The sequence below is a fragment of the Equus przewalskii genome, chromosome 26 (genome assembly GCF_037783145.1).
Source record: "Equus przewalskii isolate Varuska chromosome 26, EquPr2, whole genome shotgun sequence".
Lineage (NCBI taxonomy): Eukaryota > Metazoa > Chordata > Mammalia > Perissodactyla > Equidae > Equus > Equus przewalskii.
In genome coordinates, this window is record NC_091856.1 from 18,243,571 (window position 1) to 18,266,704 (window position 23,134).

A 23,134-nucleotide genomic window follows, 5' to 3' on the forward strand; every position below is an offset into this window, starting at 1 on the left:
GCTCCAGCTGAGGCAGGATGGACACAATGGCTGCATCCCTTCTCTGGGGGCTCCCAGGCCTTTCTCTGGCTCACTCTTAGCTGACCACGGCAGGCAGAAGGCTGCTCTGGGTGGGCGTGCATGCTCTCCCTCTTTCTGTAGAAATGACTGGCCCACTTCCTCTCCTCTCCCAGCTTCCTTCTGCTCACCACCCCCTCTTCCTCATCAGAACTCTGCCCCCTCTCTTGCTTCGTCGTCTATCCCCGGAGGGAACCTATCTGTTTTCTTCTGCCTGGGATGACTTTTTCTAAACTCCCTGCCTGGGGAGTGCTGATGCTTCTAATCAAGAACAGTTCGCAGGGCGTCCCACCTGTGGCCATTGAGATTCCAAGCGAGTGGGGACAAACAGATACATATTATTTTAGTTATTCAATCAGGCATACATCATACATGCCTGCTCTGTGCCAGACACTAGTTCAGGTCCTTTGGGATCCCAGAGATGAATGACACCTGGTCCCTGTCCTTAGAGAATTCTCTTGTAATTGGACAGACATGGCAGGCACCAGCGTGGCAATCCAAGCATTAAAGGCCATATCTGATGGGTCGTAAGAGTGGTCCAGGGCAGTCTTGGCTGCACATCCGTCATCCACTTGGTGAACCTCCCCTGAGCCCGCACTGCGGGCCTGGCCAATGGGAAGCCTTCGAGGAGAGTGGGCCCTCCATAGAGCTGTCAGGCATGAGGAGGGGGGCGCGGGGCAGCAGGTACTGCCTGTTCTCAGGGTGTGCCCTGGGCTTGATGCTGGGAACGCACGGATGGATCCGTCGCATTCTTTCCTTGGGAAATCACGGTCCGGTGGCGGAGGCAGAAATGCCAACCGATTGTTCAAAAATAACATAGCAAGTGATATGGGAGGTGTAAGTGCTTACCGCTCTGTGACCTCAGGTGACACACCGAGGCTTTCTGAGACTCAGGTTTTTCCTTTCAATAAAGTGGATGGATTAACAGGGTTCTCATGAGGACTAAACTCATGTAATGTGCTTAGCAAAGTGGTGCCCAAGAAGAACTCTGTGAGTTTTTGTTATTATTATTAAAGTTATGTCTGTATAGAAGATTCATCCAGTGGCCTTGTTGATTGAAGCTGAATGCTGCCACTCTGAGCACATGTGACAACTGCTCCATGCCCCTTCCTGGTAGCCACCTCACATATTCCAGGGCCCAGGCAGGGAAACTGAGGTCTCCTGGGTCTGCTCAGGCTGTAAGACTTTTCCCAAATGGGACCCCAAGGTGCATGCCACCTTGTCATCTCCGTTGGGGCAGCCAGAGACGGGCCCGGAGATGCCAGGTCTGTCTGAGCACCTTAGGAAGGAGCAGGGGCAGGTCCTGGAGTCAGGCAGCCCTGGCCTGAGTGGACAGCAAGCTAATTCCAGTTCTGTCTGGTTCCACAGAAACTCCACCCTTATGGCCCTCTCCAGCAGGAGATGGGGCCGGCCAGCTCAACCAATGCTACCCAGGATAGAAGCTTTACCTCATCAGGACAGACTCTGATTGGCTGAGCAAACCCAAGGGCCGGACTCTGCTTCTGGCAACTTAACCCTTTCTTGGGCATCCCCTACCACACAGTAACCTCACCTCAACTGGACCCAAAATGGAGGACCAAGATGGTGGGCCTAGGGTCCCCTGAAGGGAGTGACCCCACGAGTGTGTGTGCACTGGCATCAGAAGGACCACGGTGGTGTGAGAGGCCCTGTGGGCACGTGCAGACTGGCATCAGAAAGCCCCAAATGGAGAAGACTCAGAAGCTTATTCGCTACAAGGAAGAAGGAGCTGGAGTAGCATCTGGATGTCCAGTGGCTCCACCTGCCTTGGGGGCAGCAGGAGAGGCTGGGAGAGGTCAGCCAGATGGAAAACAATACCGTGATCCTCTGCCACCAGAAGACATCTCCACCCGTTCACCGCGTTCCTCTGTACTCATTTGTTCATTCCTTCACTCAACGGATATTTTGGGGGCACCTACTTTATGCTCGGCTCTGTGCGAGGAGCTGAGGATACGGAGGAGAATGAGGTGGATGTAGTCTCTGCTCTTACCAAGATTTCAAAACATTAGCACCAACACACACACGTAATTACAAACTGTGATAATTTATGGAGGAGAAGAATAGATTCCTTTAAGAGAGACTATTATTTAGATTGTAGTGTGGGGGGGTTGGGCAGGGGAGGAGCATAACTTTAAAGCTGAGACCTGCAGGCCGGAAAGGAGGTAGCCTGTCAGGGACTTAAGAATGTTTCAGGCAGATGGAACAGCCTGTGGACAGGACCTGGGATGGGAAGGAGCTTGGCGTGCTGGAGGCACAGAGCCAGGCCAGCGTGGCTGGAGCTCAGCGAGGAGGCGAATGGCGGGTGGTGGCTAGCTCATGCAGGGCTGTGGGGGTGACTGCTCTGTTGATTTTATTCTAGATACAGTGGGCAGCCATTGAAGGCTTTTGAGAAAGGGAGTCACAGAGTCTCAGGTACCTTTCTAGAAGATGAGCGAGTGCAAGGAGGGGCCCAAGTGGGTGTGAGGAGATCAGTCAGGGGGTCCCTTCAGTCTTCCAGTGATGGGGAGGGGGGGTATGTGAATGCCCAGACCCTTGGATGTGGCAGAGGCTCTGGAATGAGAAGAGATCATTTCCCCTCCCTCCATGCCCCCCGCAACCCTCCACTGCGTCTGGCTCTCTCAGTAGATGCGAGTGAGGACCGGGGCCTTCCGCACAGAGCCCCTCCTAGCCAGGCCTGGATAGGGCCCAGCGCTGAGTTCTAGGAATGTCCCTGGGAGTCGGGAGCAGTGGGCGCTTCATGTGGCCAAGGTGAGGAAAGTCCCGGCCCCCAGGCATCAGCAGGGCTGCCGGCGCTGTCCCTCCATCCTCCTGTGCTGAAGGGTGTGATGGGAAGCCGGCGCTCAGCCCTCTGGAAACTCACTTGGTTTGCTCTCTGCAGAGCTCCAGGGTCAGGGACCGGGGTGAGGTGTGGCTCAGCCACCCTAGTGGAGACAGTCCTGCCACAAGGCTGAAGAGAGACCTGCCCAGGGGACAGTGATTAGAGCTCAGCCTGCTCCCTGCCTGCAGCTGGAGTCCAGGGTCGGGCAGCTCTCACACCCTCCTCTAACTGCCAGGACTTAGAGGGCCACAGGGCAGAGCGACAGCTCACACACAAAGGGTATGTATAGGATCAGGGTCAGAGACGCCCGACAGATGCTCAGGCCAGAGAAGCCCCGCACCTTGGGCACTCTCTGTGTTGTGTCCTGCAACATTTTCAGGGTCTTTAGAGAGGGGTCTTGTGCCCTGCTGAGTCTGCTCAGCTGCTGTGGCCGCTTGAAACCCAGGAAGAGTGGCTCAGAAGAGAATTTGTCCCTCGCCTCCCGCTTGTCCTCCTCCCAGCCTAGGAAAGAGCAGGCGTGTCGCATCAGCAGGCTAACGGGATGGGACGTATCTTCCGTGACCAGGCCCATGTCCTCGCCCAGCTGGGGAATAGACTCGGCCTGCCGTGGGACAAGTGAGACACAGAGTCTGTCAGCTAGGACTCAGCCGCAGGGGTAATTCTGAGGCTGAGCAGCTGGGTCTGCACTGGCAGCAAGCCGCACTTTGATTTCATTTGATTCCCTTACAAAATGACATTAAGGGGGATGTGAGGCACTGCAGAATCGCCTGGCTGGGAAGGCAGCAAGCTGGTCTCTCTGGGACCTGGTGACCGACCTCTGTTCACCAGACGGGTGCAGAGGACAGGAGCTCTGGCCACAGGGAAACGGGGAATCTGAATGCAGCACCCAGCCCTCAGGATGGGCCTTTCCTCCCAGCTGGTCCCCATAAGCTGCTGAGTAGAGTGGATGCTCGCGTCGGGGTCTAGGCCCGGCTGGCTGTTGGAGAAGCAGGCCCTGGCCAGCTGTCCCCGTGGCTGTGGTGAGCCCCAGCACCATTACTGCCACCTCTCAAATCAATGAAACAATTCATCTGCTTCATGGGCTCAAGAAGATGAAATGGGACCGTGTGGCCATTGCTCTTCAGCATCGCAGTCCATCCCAGCCGTTCAGGATGATGAACAAGCTATCGAAATTGCACTTGAGAGTCATAATCACGGGAAACATGGCCGAGCCCCGCCTTCCACATAAATCACGCTGAGAAGCACACACAATGGTCTCTTTCCTGAAGGGCCAATTGTCTTGGTTTGGTGTCCCGGGGCCTAGGAGCTGGGAGGATGGGAGCACAACCATGTATTGTTAAAAAGGCCATCTGTGTGATTTGAATACAAAGTGACCCTTTTAGTCCCCCGCACACCCTCTGATCCTGTCTCATGTTTTCTTATGTCTCAGGCTCTGGGTGTTTGGAAACTCTTGGTCTCTTCTGTAAGCGGGCACGCCCAGGTCTCTGCTGGCCTGGGTCTTTTGGCCCTCTGGGAGTTGGGACCTGTTGGAAATAATGATGACATTTATTTATGTACATCTTGTTTTTTAGTCCTTATTTTTAATAGTCCTAAATTCGGCCACCAAAGCCCTTATTTCACACACACGACACCAAGAGGTTTCTGCACAGTGAAGGCACAGGCAATTTCAGTGGGGCGGGGTGCCCCATGGTGAGAGCATGGGCTCTGGAGAGGGCAGCTGGGGTCCCAGGCCTTTTCTCCCCTAGCCCTCCCCACAGCCTTGTTTTACAGATGAAAGGGACTAAGCTTCAGAGAAGTTAAATGATTTATCCAAGGTCACACAGCTGGTAAGAGACCCAGCTAGTCCTCAAGCCAAAGCTTCCAGCCTAATCTGCTGCTCTTTCCAGACGCAAAGGTTTGCCTTTTAGGGTTGGAAGTAAGAGAAGTCAGTCATCTCCAGGAAGAGGCAGTGGGAGGAGATCCTGCAGGTGGGAGTTGTGGCCCTTTAAGCTCCAGAGGGAATGCTTCAGGACAAACAAAATGAGATCCCTTCTTCTCCACATAGTGGAACCTCCAGAGGCCATAACCCTAAGGGGTGGCCCAGGCTGAAAACCACGGTCGCTTCGCACAAGATTTGAAAAGTCTGACATGAGAGATGAGGCGGAGCTCCTTAAGACTTCCTCTCTGGCACGGGACAGTCTGGTCCACCCCGCCCCTTTTGAGTCTGGCGTTTAAGAGAATCAGCAGACACCGTCTTAGGGTCTGCGGCAGCAATGGAACCGTGGCCAAAGGCAGGAAGGGGTAGCTTCAGGTTCAGGGCCCGGTGCGCTGAGCATGAGGACCCGAAGGAGGCCTTTGACCTCTGCCCAGTCGAGGGCGGGGAGAGAGCCTGCTCGGGTTCTGGGCCCAGAGTTTTTTAATTGACTGGTTTCAGATCTCAACCCTAAGTAGCGGAATCAGCTGGACTGGGTTTCAGATATCTTCCCAAAGAAGCAGACTCTTTTCCCTAAAAAGCTCAGCTGTTCTCCAGCCTCTTCAGCTCCCCCCTGCTCTCCTTGCGCCAGCCTGGCTGTGGATAGACTGCCTTCTTTGCCTTCTTGTTCGTGGCCTCGGCTATCTTGCTATTTTTTTAGCTCTTAAGACAGCACAACCTTACTCTCTATCCTGTCTTGACCTTATCTTCCTTTGAGCCTTTCTCTGAATAGGGCCACCGTCCTCCAAATTGTTCCCAGATCTTTGGTTTAAGGGTGGAATAATGACAACACTGGGTAATTTGGTGAGCACGTATGCTGTCAGCTTGGCATGGTGCAAGCTTTTTACCCACTTGTCTCTTGAATCCTCATGAGGGTCATTAGCCCTGTTACACACTTACTCTCCTTATACCCAACTGATAGACGAAGACACTGAGTCTTAGAGAAGTTGAGAAACTTGGCCAAGGTCACATAGCTAATGGGTGGCTAAGATGGGAACCTGGGTGGCCCAGCTCCAGAGCACCTGCCTTTGATTGCTCTGCTCTAATGCTTTCCAGCAGTCACAGACCATCCAAGCTGGGAGGGGACAGGGAGGCTGAGCAGTCACGTGCCTGCTTCAAGACCACTGTGGGAGGGCATTGCTTCAGCATAAAACCCTGGTCTTGGTTTGGCTCTCAAGGCTTTCTCTGGTTGCCCTGCTCTCCAGCTTTGCGCCCATGGCCTGGCCACACTGGATTCTTATTTCACACTGGCACATTCACGTGGAGGCTGTTTTTTCTGCCTGATGTTGCGTGCCCTTCTCTGCTGTCTGTGCCAGATGCAATCCTCCACCTTCAAGGCTTGGCGCCTCCCCGAGACGCCTTTCTCAGGCATACCTCGGAAGTCATTGCTTCCACTCTGCCGACCCATAGGATTTTGTTCCTCTTGAGCAGTTTGTTACACAGGTATGTTTCACCTTTAGGACTGTGTGCTCCTTGGGAGCCAGTGGAAGTCATATCTTATTTCTGATTGTGTTACTGCCTGGGCCTTAGGAGGTGCTCAGTAGATGTTGCAGAATTGAATTGGGTCATCTGGTTCAACCCTCTCATGTTCTAGAATCTAGATGAGGGAACTGAGGCTCAAAAAGGTAAAGTGACCTGGCCGGGGTCATGGGACAGGTTAGTGACAGAGTCAGGACTGGAAATCAAGTCTCACGACTCAGAGCTGTTTCTGTTGCACCTTTGCTTTGCGAGACCAGAGCCTGGCTCCCCTCTTGGTGTATTAAGCAATCTGGCCAGGATCGCTTCAGGTCATGGATACCACCATATTTCCTGCTGACTCCTGGCATCCTTGGAGGGAAAGCAGACCCAATCAGAACTGTTCCTATGCTTCTTTTCCCTGGATCTGTGGGACTCCCCTCTCACAGAGTCCCTTGCCCTCAGAGAAAACCAGAGTAAGATTCTGAAGAACTTGGTTCGAATCCTGATTTTGCTGGTAACTCACTGTGTGATTTTGGGCAAATTATTTCACCTCTCTGATCATTTATTTCTTTACCAAGAAAAATAAGGGAGTTGAATTTAGTTGAGCTCCTGGAGTCATCTTCAAAGCCTCGGGACTCTAATAACAGGCTAAAGGAAGAAAGAAAACAGACATTTGGGTCTTCACGTTGAAACCAGAGAGTATGTGTGTGGATATATGCAAGTGTTGTACATGGTTCATATTCATTGTGTCCTTGTGACATGAGTACCATATGTAGGTATTCTTATGGATCTTGGACAGGAAGGGGTCCTTAACATAGACCCCTCAAATTAGAAGCACACTCTTGCCTCCTTCCCACCCAAAGTTGCCTCCTTCCAGGCTCCCCATGAAGAAGCCAGCACAAGGAGCTTTCCAGCCCAGAATCTTCCCCATCCTTCCTTCCTTTCTGCTCAGGTGGCTGGGCACACACTGGACCCTTTGGTTTGAACTTCACATATATGCGTATGCACAAATATTCTCCAGCCTCTCCAACTGCTGCTCTGTGGAATCAGGCTGACTTTCGAGTGGAAGTTGTGGTCATCCATACGCAGTGCCTTCAGTTTCTAGTGTGGTCAGAAGTCTCTCACACTCTTCCCCAGAAGTTGCCACTGACTTTTTCATCGCTTTTAATGTATATCTTCCTTTGTTCAAACACTACTCAAGGTAAATTTTCTGAAACAGTATCTTTTCAACATTAGTGGTTTTCCATTTTGGTTAAATTCTCCTACAGTCATGCACCACATAACGACGTTTTGGTCAATGACAGACCGCATGTACGATGGTGGTTCCATAAGATTAGTCTCACACAGCCTCAGTGTGTAGCGGGCTGTCCCATCTAGGTTTGTGTCAGTGCACTCTAGGATGTTCACATGATGACGAAATCGCCTGACGACGCATTTCTCAGAGCATATCCCCATTGTTAAGTGACACGTGACTGTACTGCCATGTAGCTTTCTGCTGTTTCTCCTTGTGGAAGGACAGTAAGGGTTAAGCAGATTAGCCTAGGAAGCTGACCGCCATTTATAACACAGTTTTCAATGGGAAAATGCATTGCGAGACCCATCATCAGCTCTCAGATGGACTTTGGGAACGCGACTCAGCATACTCCAAAGCAGGGAATACAGCATTTATTTTATGAGTGACTAGAATTTTGATAGAAGCACAGAATCTTTGAATGTGGAGCTGAAAAGCTTCCTTCCTCCCCCACCGAGATCCATTGATTAACAAGCTGATTTGTAGAAACCAAGACCAAGAGAGGGGCAAGATCTTGGCCAAGGGCCCATGGTTGGTGTTAGAGCTGGACCTGGGACCCAAGTCCCTACCTCCCAGGCCAGTGCTCCTCTTCAGTGACAATGAAGAGTCTGCCAGTTTAGGGGTGGGGAGGGGCACAGATCGTCTTAGAGACACTTGTCATCTTACACAGTTGTGTAGTCATTAGGAAAAGTAAGTCACCACGTTGAGCTGTAATGGAAATAGTGAGAAATGGCCCAGCTAAGGGCGTGGGGAGAGGTCGTCGTTGACTGGCTTGTCTATAAATACCTGGTGCGTTCTTACTGGAGGAGAATGAATGGGGCTGCTGTGTTTTACCTGGAACACAACCATGCAAGACTGGTGGAGACGCTCCCTGTGGTCTGTTCTAAAAATAGTAGTGGGAATGGAGCTGAGGGGAAGGGAAGGGGGCTCCTCCGGGGGCTGGGTGGGGTGCCTCGCCCCCTTCCTCTTCCTGCCAGGCCCCGTGTGAGGAAGTGCCGTAGATGCAGAGAATTTCGATCTGGGAGGGTCCTGGAGCCATCATGCTCATATCCCCTTCCCATACAGAGGAGGCAGCAGTGGAGGCCCAGAGAGGGGGAAAGCCTGGCCAGCAGTCCCGAGCCCGGGGAGAAGGTCCCACATGGCAGGCTGTTCTCCTCCTGCAGTTTTGGCAGGAGGCTGCAGGCCTTGGGAGTTTTCTCTGCCTGCCTCTGGGCGAGCACAGGGCCTGGGAACTCCTGGGGCCGGATGTGCTTGGGCTTCCTGAGAGTCGCCCAGCCGGCGAGGAGTCCCCGGCCAGTCTGCCCTGAGCCCTGACCTCGGCCAGCTGGCCTTCCAGCGCCACGCCTTCCCTTTGCTGGTGTCCCCACCCTTGCTGACTTGTCCTTCTGTCGCCCCCTGGACTGTCTGTAGGGAGGGAAGACAAGGGCTGGCATAGAACTGGCCTGCAGGACTGAGGGCCTAGTGGCCGGGGACGTTTCTCTGCCCTTCCCTGGGAACAAGCAGAGGCAGCTAAGGGCGAGGCAGGGGCCTGGGTTTTGAGGTGGGCCGGCCAGGGTTCAAATCCTAGTTCGGCTTCTCACTCGCTGTGGGATTGCTGGTGGGTCACCTCGCATCTGTCAAATGACACAAGGACACCCATGTCACTGGATTTTTGCGAGGATTACAGCAGACGGACTGTGCAAAATGCCTGGCCTGTGGTGCTCAGGAATGGTAGCCACCGTCACTTGATCAAGCATGGACATGTGCTTGACTCTCTGCGCCCCCTTCCTTGGGGTCCCACTCATGGGGGCATGGCAGGGATTTTTCTTTAACTCAGTTGACTTTTGTCGTGTTGTCACAGGAGTAATTTATGTTTATTATGAAGAAAACCTTTAATACAGTTTAACGAGGAGAAAGAAATGACGTTCGCTCTTAATCCCAACACCCAGAGAGAACCACTGTGACCATTTTGGGAGTGTATCCTGTCAGCCATTTGTTTATACACACATATATCTTATTTGCAACTTGGGGTTACTAGTGCAATTTTCTAACTTGCTTTTTTCCATTTAACAGTGTAGTGTTTCCATGTTTCCACGTCAATAAATGTTCTTCTATAGCATCATTTTTAGTGCCTGCAGGGTATTTCATTGTATAGATGAAACAGGCTTTATTTAAATAATTTCCAGTAGATCAACATTTAGGTTGTTTCCAGTTTTTCATTGTTACAAAAACCTGAGATAAAAATCCTTGTAGCTTTATCCCCAGCATCCAGTATATGTGTTTGACCTGCCACAAATGTTTGTTAAATGAATGAATAAATGTTACTTTAGAATAACTTCCTGGGAGCAGACTTTCCGGGTCAAAGGGTATATATTTGTACAAAATATTCTTGATACCTGTTGCCAGATTACTCTCCAGGAGGGTTGTAATAATTTATGATCCCACTTTAGACTGACAGATTCATCTTGCTTTGCCCAGGACTTGTCTTTTTTAGCAAAAGTCCTGCTTCCAGGGAAACTCCTGGCCAACACTGTGCATTGTTACATTTTTTAGCAGGTTCATTTCTTTGATCTCTAGAGATGTTGAATATTTATTTATATGCCTTTTAGGTTACTTATATGCCTTTTAGGTTACTTATGTTGCCTGTTTTGTGAATAGCCTGTTCAAGTCTTTTGCCCATTTTTCTATTGGGCTGTTTCATAGTTTAATTATTAATTTACAAGAGCTCTTTATATAGTAAGGATATTTGTGTGTTAGCCTTTTATTTTTATTATTTTTTTAAACTACTGATGTTTCTGATTTATAGGTAGCCGTAACTATTAATTGTTTTGGTAGCAGCTTTATTGAGATACTATTCGCATATACAATTCATCCATTTAAAGTGTACAGTTCAATGGTTTTTAGTATATTCACAAACGTGTGCAACCATCATCCCAATCAATTTTAGAACATTTTCATCATCTCCAAAAGAAACTGTATGCTTTGGCTGTCATCCACCAATTCCCCCATCTCAACTAGCCCTAAGCAACTACAAATCCACTTTCTGTATCTACAGATTTGCCTATTTTGGACATTTCCTATAGATGGAATCATATGTTATTTGGTCTTTGTGACTGCCTTCTTTCGTTTAGCATAATGTTTTCAAGGCTCATCCATGGTGTAGCATGTGTTAATGCTTCATGCCTTTTTGTGGCTGAATAATGTTCCACGGGTAGACCGCATTGGTTTATCCATTCATCTGTTGATGAACATTTGGGCAGTTTCCACGTTTTGGCTGTTGTGAACGGTGCTGCCGTAAACATTTGTGTGCAAGTTTTCATGTGGACAAATATTTTCATTTCTCTTGGGTTTACAGCTAGGTGTGGAATCGCTGGCTCAAATGGTAACTCATGTTTAACTTTGTAAAGAACTGCTAGACTGTTTTCCGAAGTGGCTCCACCATCTTGTATTCCCACCATCCGTGTATGAGGATTCCAATTTCCCCACATCCTCTCTGACGCTTGTTATTTTCTCATTTTTTAAATTATAGCCCTCCTAGTGGGTGTGTAGTAGTATCTCATTGTGGTTTTGAATTGTGTTTTTCTGGTGACTAATATCATATCTAAAATGTCTAAAAATAGTTTTTGCCTTTGGTGTTGTGGTATTCACGCCAGGATGGCACAACATTCACCCCCCTCCCCTTGAACTTTACGGTTTTATGTTTCAACTTTTAACATTTTGGTCTATCTGGAATTTACTTTGGTATATAGAATGAGGCAGAGTGCTTTGCATTTTCCCCAAACAATTATTTGCTCCCATCTTGTACATTGTGTTAGGATAGGTATCCTCTCTACTTTAAAAATTGCTTTTTTCATCCCATTCTCACATTTATTTATTTATTTATTTTTTTAAGATTTTTATTTTTTCCTTTTTCTCCCCAAAGCCCCCCGGTACATAGTTGTGTATTCTTCGTTGTGGGTTCTTCTAGTTGTGGCACGTGGGACGCTGCCTCAGCGTGGTTTGATGAGCAGTGCCATGTCCGCGGCCAGGATTCGAACTAACGAAACACTGGGCCGCCTGCAGCGGAGCGCGCGAACTTAACCTCTCGGCCACGGGGCCAGCCCCTCACATTTTTTTTTTTAATGAAATTCAGTGTAAGCTTATTCCATCCCCCACCTACCCTGTCCCTCCCCAAAAACCTCACTGAGATTTTGATTTTAATTATATTAAAAAATATACATCAAGAAGGGGAATATTCAAGACTATACAATACTGTCTTCCCATCCAGGAATGGGATTGTGTCTCCTCGTGAAAGGCGAAGATCTTCTTTGAAGATTTCCCAAGTAAAGTTTGGCAAAAAATTTTTTGTGTAGGTCTTGCACTTTTTTTGTTAAACTTACCTGAGGAAATTTAAAATTTTTATTTATATTACGAATGGGAGTATTTATTTTTTTGGCATTTATATGTTCTTTAACTGATAATACACTTGCACAAAATTTGTACAAACAAATCCTAAACCTTACTGAACTAAATAAAATAAAGGAAACCCCGCATTCCCCGAGCCCTTTCCCCAGTAATAACCACTACTATAAATTTTATGTGTTCCTCCAAATATTTTTGCATACATGTGTAGACATATGCTATGTTTTATTTTACTAAATAGTATCATATTATACAAAAAAATTTTTTTTTTTGAGGAAGATTAGCCCTGAGCTAACATCTGCTGCCAACCCTCTTGTTTTTGCTGAGGAAGACTGGCCCTGAGCTAACGCCCATGCCCATCTTCCTCTCCTTTATATGTGGGATGCCTGCCACAGCATGACTTGCCAAGTGGCGCCATGTCCGCACCTGGCATCCGAACTGGCGAACCCTGGGCCATCAAAGCGGAATGTGCGCACTTAACCACTGTGCCACCGGGCTGGCCCCTGTACAAAAGTTTTTGTAACTCATTTTTTAAAACTTAATATATCAGTCTTTCACATTGGTACCTAAAGTTCTCCCTTTTGCCTTTTAGTAGCCACTGGACCATAATGTAACTACTCCCCTATTGATGTACACCCAGGTTGTTTCCTATGCTTTGATATAAGAGCAATGCTGCAATAAACATCCCAAGAATGTTGTGTATGTGACATCTTGCTGCACTTTTCTGTAGGGTAGACGTAACTTATCCCAAAGGGCTCTACACATGCTTTCCTGCTGTTTAAACGTGTAATCTGCCCAACACTGTTGTTATTATCCCCGTCTAAGAAAACACAGGCACAGAGAGCCTGAGTCGATGTACGATTTCCATCCCTGTTAAGAGTGAGTGAGTGCCTGGTTCCCTGCGCCCTCCCTAACGTTGGATGTTATTGCTCTTTTAATTCTTTGTTTATATGAGAAGTGAAAAATTACATTTCATTTTAATTTGCAATTATTTGGTTATTAATGAGATTGGGCTTCTTTTTACGTTCATTAGTCATTTATATTTCCTCTTCTTTGGCTCATCAGTTCATACCAATTGCTTGGTTTTCTGCTGGGGCATTTGTCTTATTTGTGAGAGCCCTTTCTCTGGTTAGAATATTACCATTTCCTTATTATATAGGTTACAGTTTTTTTTCCAGTTTGTCATTTCTCTTTTAACTTTATTTATAGTATCTTTTATCATTCAAATTTAACCATTTTTGGTAATCAAATGTTTTTGTAATCAAGCCTTTTTTTGGGGGGGTGGGGGCTATACTTCCTAAGGCCATCCCCACTCAAAAATTATAACACTTATTCTTTGATATTTTGTTCGAGTACTTTTATCCTGTTATTTTTTACACTCGTATTTTTAATTTGTATCTGATTGAATTAGTGCCTGGTATGAAATGGAACTCTCTTTAATTGTTTTTCCCCAAACGGCTACCCAGTTGTTTCCAAACTTACTTTTTTGATAAAAAAAAAAAAAATTTAAAAAATCCTTCCTTTTCTCACTTATCATAGACCAAATTTCCACACACAGGCGGGCTGGCTTTTGAAATTTCTTGTCTCCCTCGTTAATCTGTCTATTCCTTCATCAGCTTGAGACTTAATTACTGTGGTTTCATAATATATTTTAGTAGGATTAAACACCCCAAGGCTGACGCCCCCCCATAATTCTTCTGCAGAATTCCTTCCGAAGTTGTACACCCTAATTCTAGTCGGCTGAGAATTACGCTTACCTTTTTCACAAACATATTGCAAGGCAGGAATGACACCAGATCTGTAAGAGTTTATCCTCACCTCCTACAACCTATAATGAGTACGTCTGCAGGCCCCTGCTTCTCTGCTTTCCTCCGTGCCTCCTAAGGATGGTTGAAATCATCTGGGACTTTCGTATCTGAGAGTTACTATTGTAAACATTAGTTCTATTATGTTTCAAGAATCATTTACTTAAAATTGCATTTATTTTCTCAATCGCGTTATCCATAGTTAAGTGTATAAGCGTTTCTGGCTTCGTTGCTTGCCGGTCTCTTCTTTACCACATCAATTCATTCTTGACTTTTTGGTTTTGATTCATTTTTGTCTGGAGAGCTTTCTTGAGTAATTTTTCCAGAAGGGGTCTGTGGGTGGCATGCCTTCTTAGTCTCTGTAAGTCTGGAAACATTTGCCCTCCTGTCTGAGTCATCCTTTGCCGAGTAGAAGATTCTAGGCTGACTGTCCTCTCCCCCGAGAAACCTCGTCGTCCCAGCGTTGAGTGTTGTAAGAAGTGCGGTACTCACTTGGTTCTCTAAAATGTCTTCATGGGAACAGGCAGGACTTCTCTTTCCAATCTTTGGAATTTAGAAATTTCACCAGGTTATTCCTAGTTGTTTGTTCTCTTTTGGCAATTTTTCCTGGTACTAACTAGATAAGCCCTTTCAGTGTGAAGACCCACATCGTCTCTTAGTTCAGGGACATTTTCTATTCATTTTTGGAATTGTTTATTTTCCATGTGTCCGAGTCTGTCTTTCTGGATTTCCTCCCACAAATAATAATAATAATGATAATAATAATAGCACCTAATATTTATTGAATGTGCCTTCCTTCTGCTATAATACGTGATTTGCTCAACACTGTTGTTATGATGTTCATTTTATAGATGAAGAAACAAAGGAACAGAGAGGTTAAGTAGTTTGTACGAGGTCCCACAGCTAGGGAGCTGTAGGCCATGATCCAAACCCGGGCATCTGGCCCCAGAGCCCTTGTTATAGCTACTACACCATATTCCCTGCCTGTCGAATCCAGCCCCAGACCCGACATTGACGCTGAACCCAGTACCCTTCAGTGAGAATTCAAGTGTTGAGAGCTAGGGACTCTCTAACCAGTGCGAGAAAAGATGAGGATGCTAGAATAATGGCGCCGGAACAGACTGGGAGACGAAGGACCAGAGAGGAGCTGGCATCATAACAGGTTCCCCAGTGAATTTAGACTTGGGAATCCTCCCCTCCCTCCCTTTCCCTCATCTCTGTCCCTGGGACTACTGCATGGTCTGCTTGGGTATCTCCCTGTGCCTGTTCCTATCCCTTCAGTCACCTCTCTAAACAGCAGCCAAGATGACTCTTCCCATAGAGTGAACCTGGTCACCTTCTCACTGCTGAATGTTTGTGGAATGACTGCACGAATGAACAGATAATTTCAGAGAGCTTATCGTATGTCAGACACTGTGTTAAGTACTGGTGATACAGTATGTATTAGTCAGTAATCTTCCCGTTGCAAGTCACAAGAACCCAACTCAAATTAGCTTCAGCCAGGAAGTGGAATTTATTCAATTATGGAGGGTAGCCTTCAGGTGTAGCTGGATTCAGGGCCTTGAGCAATATCACCAAGAACTGGCCTCACCCTCTCTATTGCTTGGTTCTACCTGCTTATGTGTTGGCTCACTCCCTTAGTGGTGGCAGTGTAGCTCCCAGAAGTACCAGGGTTGTGCCCTCTGATTTGGTGGCCTGAGCTTAGGCCCAAAAGTCCAAGCAGGGAGTGGACTCGGGGGAGTGCGTGGATGAACTCCATCTAGCAGCCAAGGTCGTAGGGCCGGCCTCCACATATCTGAGTCCATTGCTCTGTGCACAACACTTCCCAGGAATGCGGGGAATCAGACACAGCCTGACCCTGGAGCTGGCACGAGCACAGTGGGTTGCGGATTGCTCCCAAAAGACCGAAATCTCAGGCCAGCATTGGCTTGTTGGATTGGAGCCAGAGAGGGAGATGGCCATGGCTCTTGGCCATCGGGTGCTGCTGCGGCCGCCCAAGGTCAGGCCGAGGCTGCTGAGGTGACTGCGATGTGTGCCACGGGGCGGAGGCAGAAGCCAGCCGATGACACTTCTTAGGGCCAGCTCTCCAGGGGGACATTTGGTCTCCTGGCTTTCGCTTCTTGCTGTGGTTCAGAGATCCAGTTCCCACGAGCAGACGGAGCATTGTCTTCACTGCCGACAGGTGCCGAGGAAGAGGCAGATGGCGAGGGGAGAGACAGGGAACAGGAGATGGGGGCAGAGCATAGGCTGGGAGCCCTACAGCCTAATTTTCCAGTGCTTTTGCCGTGTGACCTTTCTGCAGCTTAGCCTCCCCATCTGTAAGATGGGACGACGACAGCAAGCTGTTTTCCAATGAATGTTAATGATTATTGGCTATTAGTATGTGCCAGGCGCCCTCTGAGGCCCTCGTCTGTCAGATCCTCAACAGGTGTTCACATTTAACTTGACTCTGCCTCAACCCTCTCAGGGTCACTTCTGTCCTTTTACAGATAATGGCAGCAAGGACGACAACACCACGATGATGGCTCTCATATATGGAGCACTTACTGTGTGCCAGGCACTCCATGCGTACCGCTGCATTTAGTCCCTGCATGGCCTGGGGGGCAGAGGGTATTAGCCCCATTTTACAGATGTGGAAACAGACTCAGACACATGAAAGTGACTTGCCCAAGATAATCCACACGCAGATTTATTTGGACTCCAAAGCCTGTGCTGTTTTTAAATGCCACTGACTAACCGCGTTCCTTTAGTGAGAGAGCCCGGAGGGGTCTGGGACTGACCACTGAAGGGGAGCAGTGGGACGGGGGCCGCTGGACACGCATCTCTGGGCTCAAGACTGAGGCCGGGCAGGGGGAAGAGACCTGCTCTGGATCTGCAGGCTGCAGGCCGGTGCTCCCTGTGAATTTGAAGCTGAGGGTGCCTGCTCTGTCCGCTCTCACCCCACCGCTTGCAGCACGTGCCCCAAGAACAAGGCAAGTGCCGCCAGGAAGAGCCAGGTGCATGTCCTTCGCAAGCAGTGGGAGAGTGTCCCCTGCCTGGTGTTAGGGTTACAGAGGCCAGAACACAGCAGGACAGTCCCCGCGGGCAGCATCCACAACAGGCTCACCCGCGCTCACTCTCCAAGTCAGATCCCAGGAGCGGGAGGTTTCCTGGTCTGTCTGTGTCCTTAGTTCCCAGCACGGGCTCCAGCACATAGTTGGGATTCACTGGTTGTTCAAAGAATGAATAAATGTTTCTTGGCCAACTCTTCTGTGCGGAGGGCCTTTCTGCATGGAGTCCGAAGACTCCCAAACCAGGGCTGTGAGACCCGAGGAGTAAAGGCCCAGGACTTCTTAAGTGGGTTGGCAGATTCAGAGTTTGGGTGGGGGTAGGTATAGACAGACAATTCCCGTTTCACAGGGCGGCCTTGGGTCATCCCCCTCTTCTGTGGCAGGTTGGGAGAGGGGCAGGGCTCTAGAGAAGGTGGGCCAGTGTGTCCCGGCCCCGGCTGCCATCATGCCTGACACCCAAGCGCAGGTTTGGCCCTTTCATTGTCTGGGCAATGCTGAAAGCCTGAGCAGCTGCTGGTGGGGACTGGGGGTGGTCTCAGTCTGTCATACGCTCTGGAATTCTTGGGACCATACCTCTCTCTGGCTTGTGCCCTGTGTCTGCCATCGCGGTATCACCCTGCTCCCCACCCTGGAACAAAATCCCAGTGGACTTTGGAACGGAAGCCAGAATGGGGAACCTCATTAAATAGCCTTTGGTGGACACCCTCCTCTCTCTGAGGAGGGCATTGCCAAGGCTCGGCCTCCCCCAGGTGGTCTGCAGGGGGAGGGTGAGTGGGTTTCTGTCTCTGCAAGGCTCGTGATGTGATCTTGGGAACACAAGCCTGGGTGACCCAGGCTTGACGCAGTGGAGGCAGTAAGCGAAAGTGGTGGAAACCTCTCTCTGGCGTGGGCTGCAGGAGAGCTGCCTGTCTGGGGCGTCCGGGCTGCATCCTGTTGCTGCTGCATCTCCCTAGGGGCCTCTCTGGAGCCTAGGGCACTGCCTGGGGGTGCTGCCCTGCAAAAATGGGAGGTGCACACACCCTGGCTCCCTGCTGACTCTCCGTGGTCCCAATCTGGGAGCTGCTGCCAGCTCGGCGGAATGGGGAGAAGTTTCCCTGCGAGATGGAGCTGTACAGCCAGCTGGCTTCTCAGTGTTGCTGGGGGCTCGTCTGATCCATGGGCTGCCCTGTGCGGTGGCGCAGCGCGCAGTGGAAAGTGGCCTGGGCTTGATCCCCAGCTCTGCACTTACTGGTGTGTGACCTCGAGCAGTTTCGTAATCTCTCTGTGCCTTTGTTTATGCAACCGTAAAATGGGGGCGTTAGACATCATATCTCATGGGGTTATGAAGATTTAATGAGTCAATAATCAGGAAGTGCTCTGAACAGTGCTGACACATACTAAGTGTCAAATAAGCGTTTGTTAAATAAAATATCTGGATCAATAAATGAGCCCAGGCCCTGAGTGCCCAGGTGCCAATCCCTGTGGCCTGTGGGCCACCTAGATCTCGCTGCTCCCTACACCCCAATTCCTCCTGTTCTGAACAGCACAGTGATTTATGTAGGTCTGAGAAGCGTTGGGGTGCGATGGAGAGGGCACTAGACCGGGAGTTAGCCATCCCTGGCCCCAGCCCTGCCGCTCAGTTGCTCTGTTTCCTTGGGAAAGTCACTTTCCCTCTCTGGGCCTTAGTTTCACTGGCCGTAAGTGGGGAATAGGATTGAAAGTTCTCTAAAGGCCCTTCCAGCTTAGAGATAGCCTGGCTGTCAGTTACTCCCCGATCCTGCCCCAGGCAGGGAGGGTACACCTGCTGGTTCGTCTCTGCAGCTATGGGCGGGCAGAGGCCAGTGGCTGCTCTGGCCTCCCCAGGCCCTGGATACTCTCCTGGCCTGGCCTGGCTGGCTCCTGGGCCTCGGGGCACTGAACTACTGTGCCATTTCCTCATTATGCATGCGGTCCAGAGCATTGATGAATGCCTTCTGGATCTGCTCTGGACCCAGCGCCCTGGGTCAGCAGAGCTGTTCTGCCTGTCATGGCACAGTTTCTAATTATGGACTCGCTGGCCTGTCTATGCGGCTGACGTCTGTCTCCCTCATTGGACTGCCAGCTTTGTGAGCACAAGGCCCAGGGCTGTCTGTTGTCCACCTTTTCCCCTAGCCCAGAGCCTGGTACCTAGTCCGTGCTCTGGAACTGTTTGTTGATTGAAAGAAGGTAAAGACTCAGGAGAAGCTTGAGGGCTCCTCTCCTTTCAGGGAGCCCTGTATTCAGGCCCTCCACCCTAAGAAACCTCGTCCCAAGCACCAGAAGTTCCATCCTGGGAACCAGTCAGCCCCTAGGGATTGGTCGGCCCGCTTAGAATTGGCCATCTCCTTAGTTTCTAAGGCTCATCTCCTTAGTTTCCCAGAAAAAGGGGGGCCCTGCTTCCCAGGAACCTGCAGAATGACGCCTTCCAATCTGGAAGATTCCTGGGCCCTGCGAGGACTGCCTTGGCTCCCCAGAGACAAGACAAAGCGTTGAGTGGAGTTGGTAAGTGACCGGCTCAGATGAGGACTGTTCTGGATTGGCCCTGATGGAGGATGGTTTCTTATACCAGCACGCGTGCGTATGCGTCTATGTGTTGAGAGAGAGGAATAGAGAGTCAGAGACAGACAGGGGCCGAGACAGACCTTCAGAGACCTCGAGACTAAGACAGGGAGAGTGAGAGGCAGAGGGACCGCACTTCAGCCCCGGAGGTTGAGGCGGGGAAGGTGGTGAGGGGTTCCTCCCCCTTATTTTTTCTGTGATGACATCCAGGGTGCCTGCCACTCTGGTGGTCGAGCTGGCTGTGGGATGGGCAGCCCCAGCCTTGGCCCCAGGCACAGCCCAGAGTGTGGGTGTTTACATCAGACACCCAAATGCCGCAGCCAAAGCTGCGTCATCAGACAGCTTTGTGCTGGCCAAGCAGCTCCCTGCAGTGGTGGGGCTGCACAGTGCTCAGGAGCGGGCACCCTGGAGCTGGACCGACTGCTCGTCAGTCCTGGCTTCACAGCCAACTGACCGTGTGACTGTGGGCAACTTCCTCTGCCATTCTGTACTTTGGATTCTTCCTCTAGAAATAGGGTAATAATTGCCCCCGCCTCACAAGGTGCTAGTGAGGATTACATGGGTAAAGGGAGGCCAAGCTCTCAGAACAGTGCCTGGCACGGGATCACTGAGTCCTCTGTTAATCCCACAGGTGGGCGGGTTAAGGGTTGTCAGCCCCATTTTACGGATGGGGAAACCAAGGCTCAGAGATGGGCAGCAACTTGCTGAGTGATACCCAGCCAACCAGTGCTGGAGCTGGAACTCGAATTGGGGACCCTCGCCTCCCAGTCCAGTGCTCTTTCCTCTGCCTCCCATGGTCCCTCTGGCAAAGATGTCTCCTTTACTTGTGGCCCCAACTCTTAGGCTGTTTTAAGGAGCCCCTCAGCCTCTGTATTGAGAGTAGGAAGCCCCAAGCCCTCTGTCCATCTCTGATTCATCAGAGTTTGGCACAAAAAAGTGCTAAATAAAAACACGTGTGTCAGGCTGCGCTGGATGGTGCTGCTGGGAGGGAGGTGACTGAAGCAGCCGCTCCCTCACCCCGGGGGCGGTGGCATTCTCAGAGTCAGAGTGTGTTGGCTGCGGGACCCTGGGTTCAATCGCAGCTGCCCACTGGGATGAGAGCTGCTTGGGGGTGGGGGTGTGACGAGGAAGCCTTGGTGATTGGCTGGGTCCTGCTAGGGAGTGGCGGCAGTGGCTTTGCGCTTCCCCAGCCGGGGGAGCCCTCAGGATGTGTGTGGGGTGCAGCCGGCTCGGGATTCCAGTGCCCGGGGCTGCTGCCGTGAGCGATGGACACCTCTCCCTCCGGAGCAGGATGTGAGGGGGCCGGCTGGGTCCAGCGGACCAGCAGCAGGGGAGTCAGGGCTCCGGGTGTGAGTGAGTAACCCAGGAGCCGGCCGGTCCCTCGCAGGCTGAAGGACGGGCTGCCGAGGACTCTTCCTCGAGACGTCCCGGACTCTTTGTCGGATGAAAGTGGCTTAGGAAAGCACAGAGTTTTCTGTTTGATGGAAGAAAGAAATCCAGCCTCTCTCCAGAGTGGCGGCGGCCGGCTGGACAGGGTGTGTGTTTGGGAAGGGCGCTGGAGGAGGAGAAGGAAGAGGAGGAGGGTAAGGAGGAGGAGGAGGAGGAAGAGGAGGAGGGACGGGTGATGCAAGGGTTTTGAAAACGCTACCTAGATGTGGGAGGTGGAACCTGGTCATTTGGTTCTGCTTTTCCCAGCAGGTATCCCTCCCTTGGGGAACTTGGGTAAGTCCATAAATAGCTCTGCTGACACAAAGGAGCTCTGTCTGGGGAAGGCAGCCGCTTGACACGGCCGCCAGGAGCTGCCACGGCCACAGCCGCCCGCCCGCCTGCCCGCCCGCCTGCGGGAGGAGCCGAGCGGAGACCCAGGCGGGCAGGCTGGCAGGAGCGGCAGCCAGCAGTCGCCTGGGTCCCTGTTGGGGTGTGTTGGGTAGGTGCCTTGGTGACAGAGCGTGTGTGTGGTGGGCGGGGGACTCTTGTCCAAGCCACTCCATGCCCCTGTCTATTGTTTCTTCCCCAGGGCAGCCATTGATGGGCATGTTGCAAACAAACCTTGTGTGTGTTTTGCCCTAAGATAGCTCTGTGTGTATGTGTGTGTGCGTGTGTGCGTCTGCCTGGGGAGGTAGGGGCCCATCAGGCTAGGGGCATGCTTCCACTGTGTGCTGCCCCCATTTCCAGGCTGGCCAGCCGGCTTCCTCTTTCTGGGAGAGACCAGCAATGTTTCGTGAGAAGCCGGGACGCTGCATGGGAGGGAGTGCTCAGCCAGCAGTGTTGGCGATCATGTCAGAGATGCTGATGGCACACCAGGCACCGGGGATGGCTGCTGTCACCTGGGTCCACGTCCGGGAAGGAGGGGGTCTTGTGGGGCATCTGGTCTTGAGAGGGCTTGCCTCTGATCCCTGAGACTTGTCTTCTGCTGAAATGTCCATTGGAAGCACAGTTGGGGATGCTGTGCCTCTGGAGCCCTTGGGAAAGGTCCTGCATCGGCTCCCTTGGCTCCAACTGAGACCCATAAGGAAGGGGTAGTGGTTAGGGACCCACTCACCCCACGGAGCTAGCCAGAGTGGCCAGAGGCCAGTTCTTTTATCAACTCGGAGGTTCCACATTGCTACTCTTGTCCTGAGGTGTCCAGGAAGAACTTTGCGCCCTGGGACCTCAGGGCTGAGGAAGAACCTGTGTCCAGAGAGGGGAGGGGCGGTGTCCAAGTTCACATGGCAGGTGTCCAGCTGAGCCAGGAGCAGGATGGAGGACTGAAACCTCCTAGGGCAGTGCAGACAGGGTATGTGGGTGCCATTAGCCCAAGCTGAGCTGCCGTCATTCAGCTCTGAATCTGGATCTCCTGGTTTGAGATGCCTTGCTCCAGATAGGGCCACCAGGCCCCTGACTACAGACTTTCCTCCTCCTGCTGCCCTCAGGCCTTCTGGCTGGGGGCAGTCTGGCTCCCCTCTCGACATGGCTGGAGTGGATGTCTTCTGGAAGGAAGGAGCTGCAGTCCCTGCCCCACCAATGCCCGCGGGATCCCAGCCAGGGCACTGCGGCCCTAGTCAGAGTTTCCACCAGGGCCCCTGGAGTCCTCCGTGCCCAGCCAAGGGGCACCTCCCCTCTTGCCCAGCCCTAGCATGTGGTGTGGCTTAGCCCACAGCCGGCCCTTCAGGGAGCCAAGTTCCACAGCAGGGCTCGCTCCAGGCCCAGCCTGGCATCTGAAGCAGGGGGATGGTGAAGATGGAGGCAGCTGAGGCGAGTGACCCCCCTGTTGGGAAGTCTCCAGGGCTTCAAGTGGAAATTGTTGGTGGAGCTTCGGATTATAAGTACTTGGTCTCCATGCAACGACCCGCCTCCAGCTTTCTTGCCTTTGCACATGCTGTTCCCTCTGCCTGGAAAGCCCGTCTCTTCGCATCTCCCCAGGTCTTAATCCTACCCAGTCTTCCATGACCAGGGCACATACTCCAGTTGGAATCTGTCTGTCCGTTGGTGGTGGTGCCCATGGAGGTTGCTTCCTGTCCTCTTTCTTTGGGATCTGGGCCTTATCCGTCCCTTGGTCCCAGGGGCCTAGCCTGGGACCCAGGGCATGGTAAGAAAGAGTGAGGATGGATTTTCCTTGAGGACAAGCTCTGAGGTCCCAGTCAGCTCTTTCCTGCCCATCTCCTAGCTCTGCCTGGCAGAGAGGGGGCACTCTCAACTTGAGGGCCTGGCGAGGAGTCCCTTAGTAGTGGCCCTTGTTTCTGCGTGTCAGGAGCGCTTCCATAGGACAAG

The 23,134-nt window shown here is 51.1% G+C and overlaps 1 protein-coding gene across 16 annotated transcripts in view; it reads left to right on the plus strand.

Moving 5' to 3' along the window:
• Positions 1-23,134, plus strand: part of RGS3 (regulator of G protein signaling 3) — a 132,323-nt gene that overhangs the window by 78,940 nt on the left and 30,249 nt on the right. For 2 of the 16 annotated variants that reach the window (XM_070595122.1, XM_070595125.1), the window contains one exon: positions 1,426-4,449. The exons of 10 other annotated variants lie outside the window; for them this stretch is intronic. In XM_070595122.1, the coding sequence (XP_070451223.1) occupies positions 1,426-1,533 (108 nt within the window). In that variant the 3' untranslated portion in view covers positions 1,534-4,449. Of the gene's footprint in view, positions 1-1,425; positions 4,450-20,413; positions 20,968-20,998; positions 21,312-23,134 lie in introns of those variants that run through there. 4 more of the 16 variants (XM_008525008.2, XM_008525009.2, XM_008525010.2 and 1 more) reach the window with 4 other exon arrangements.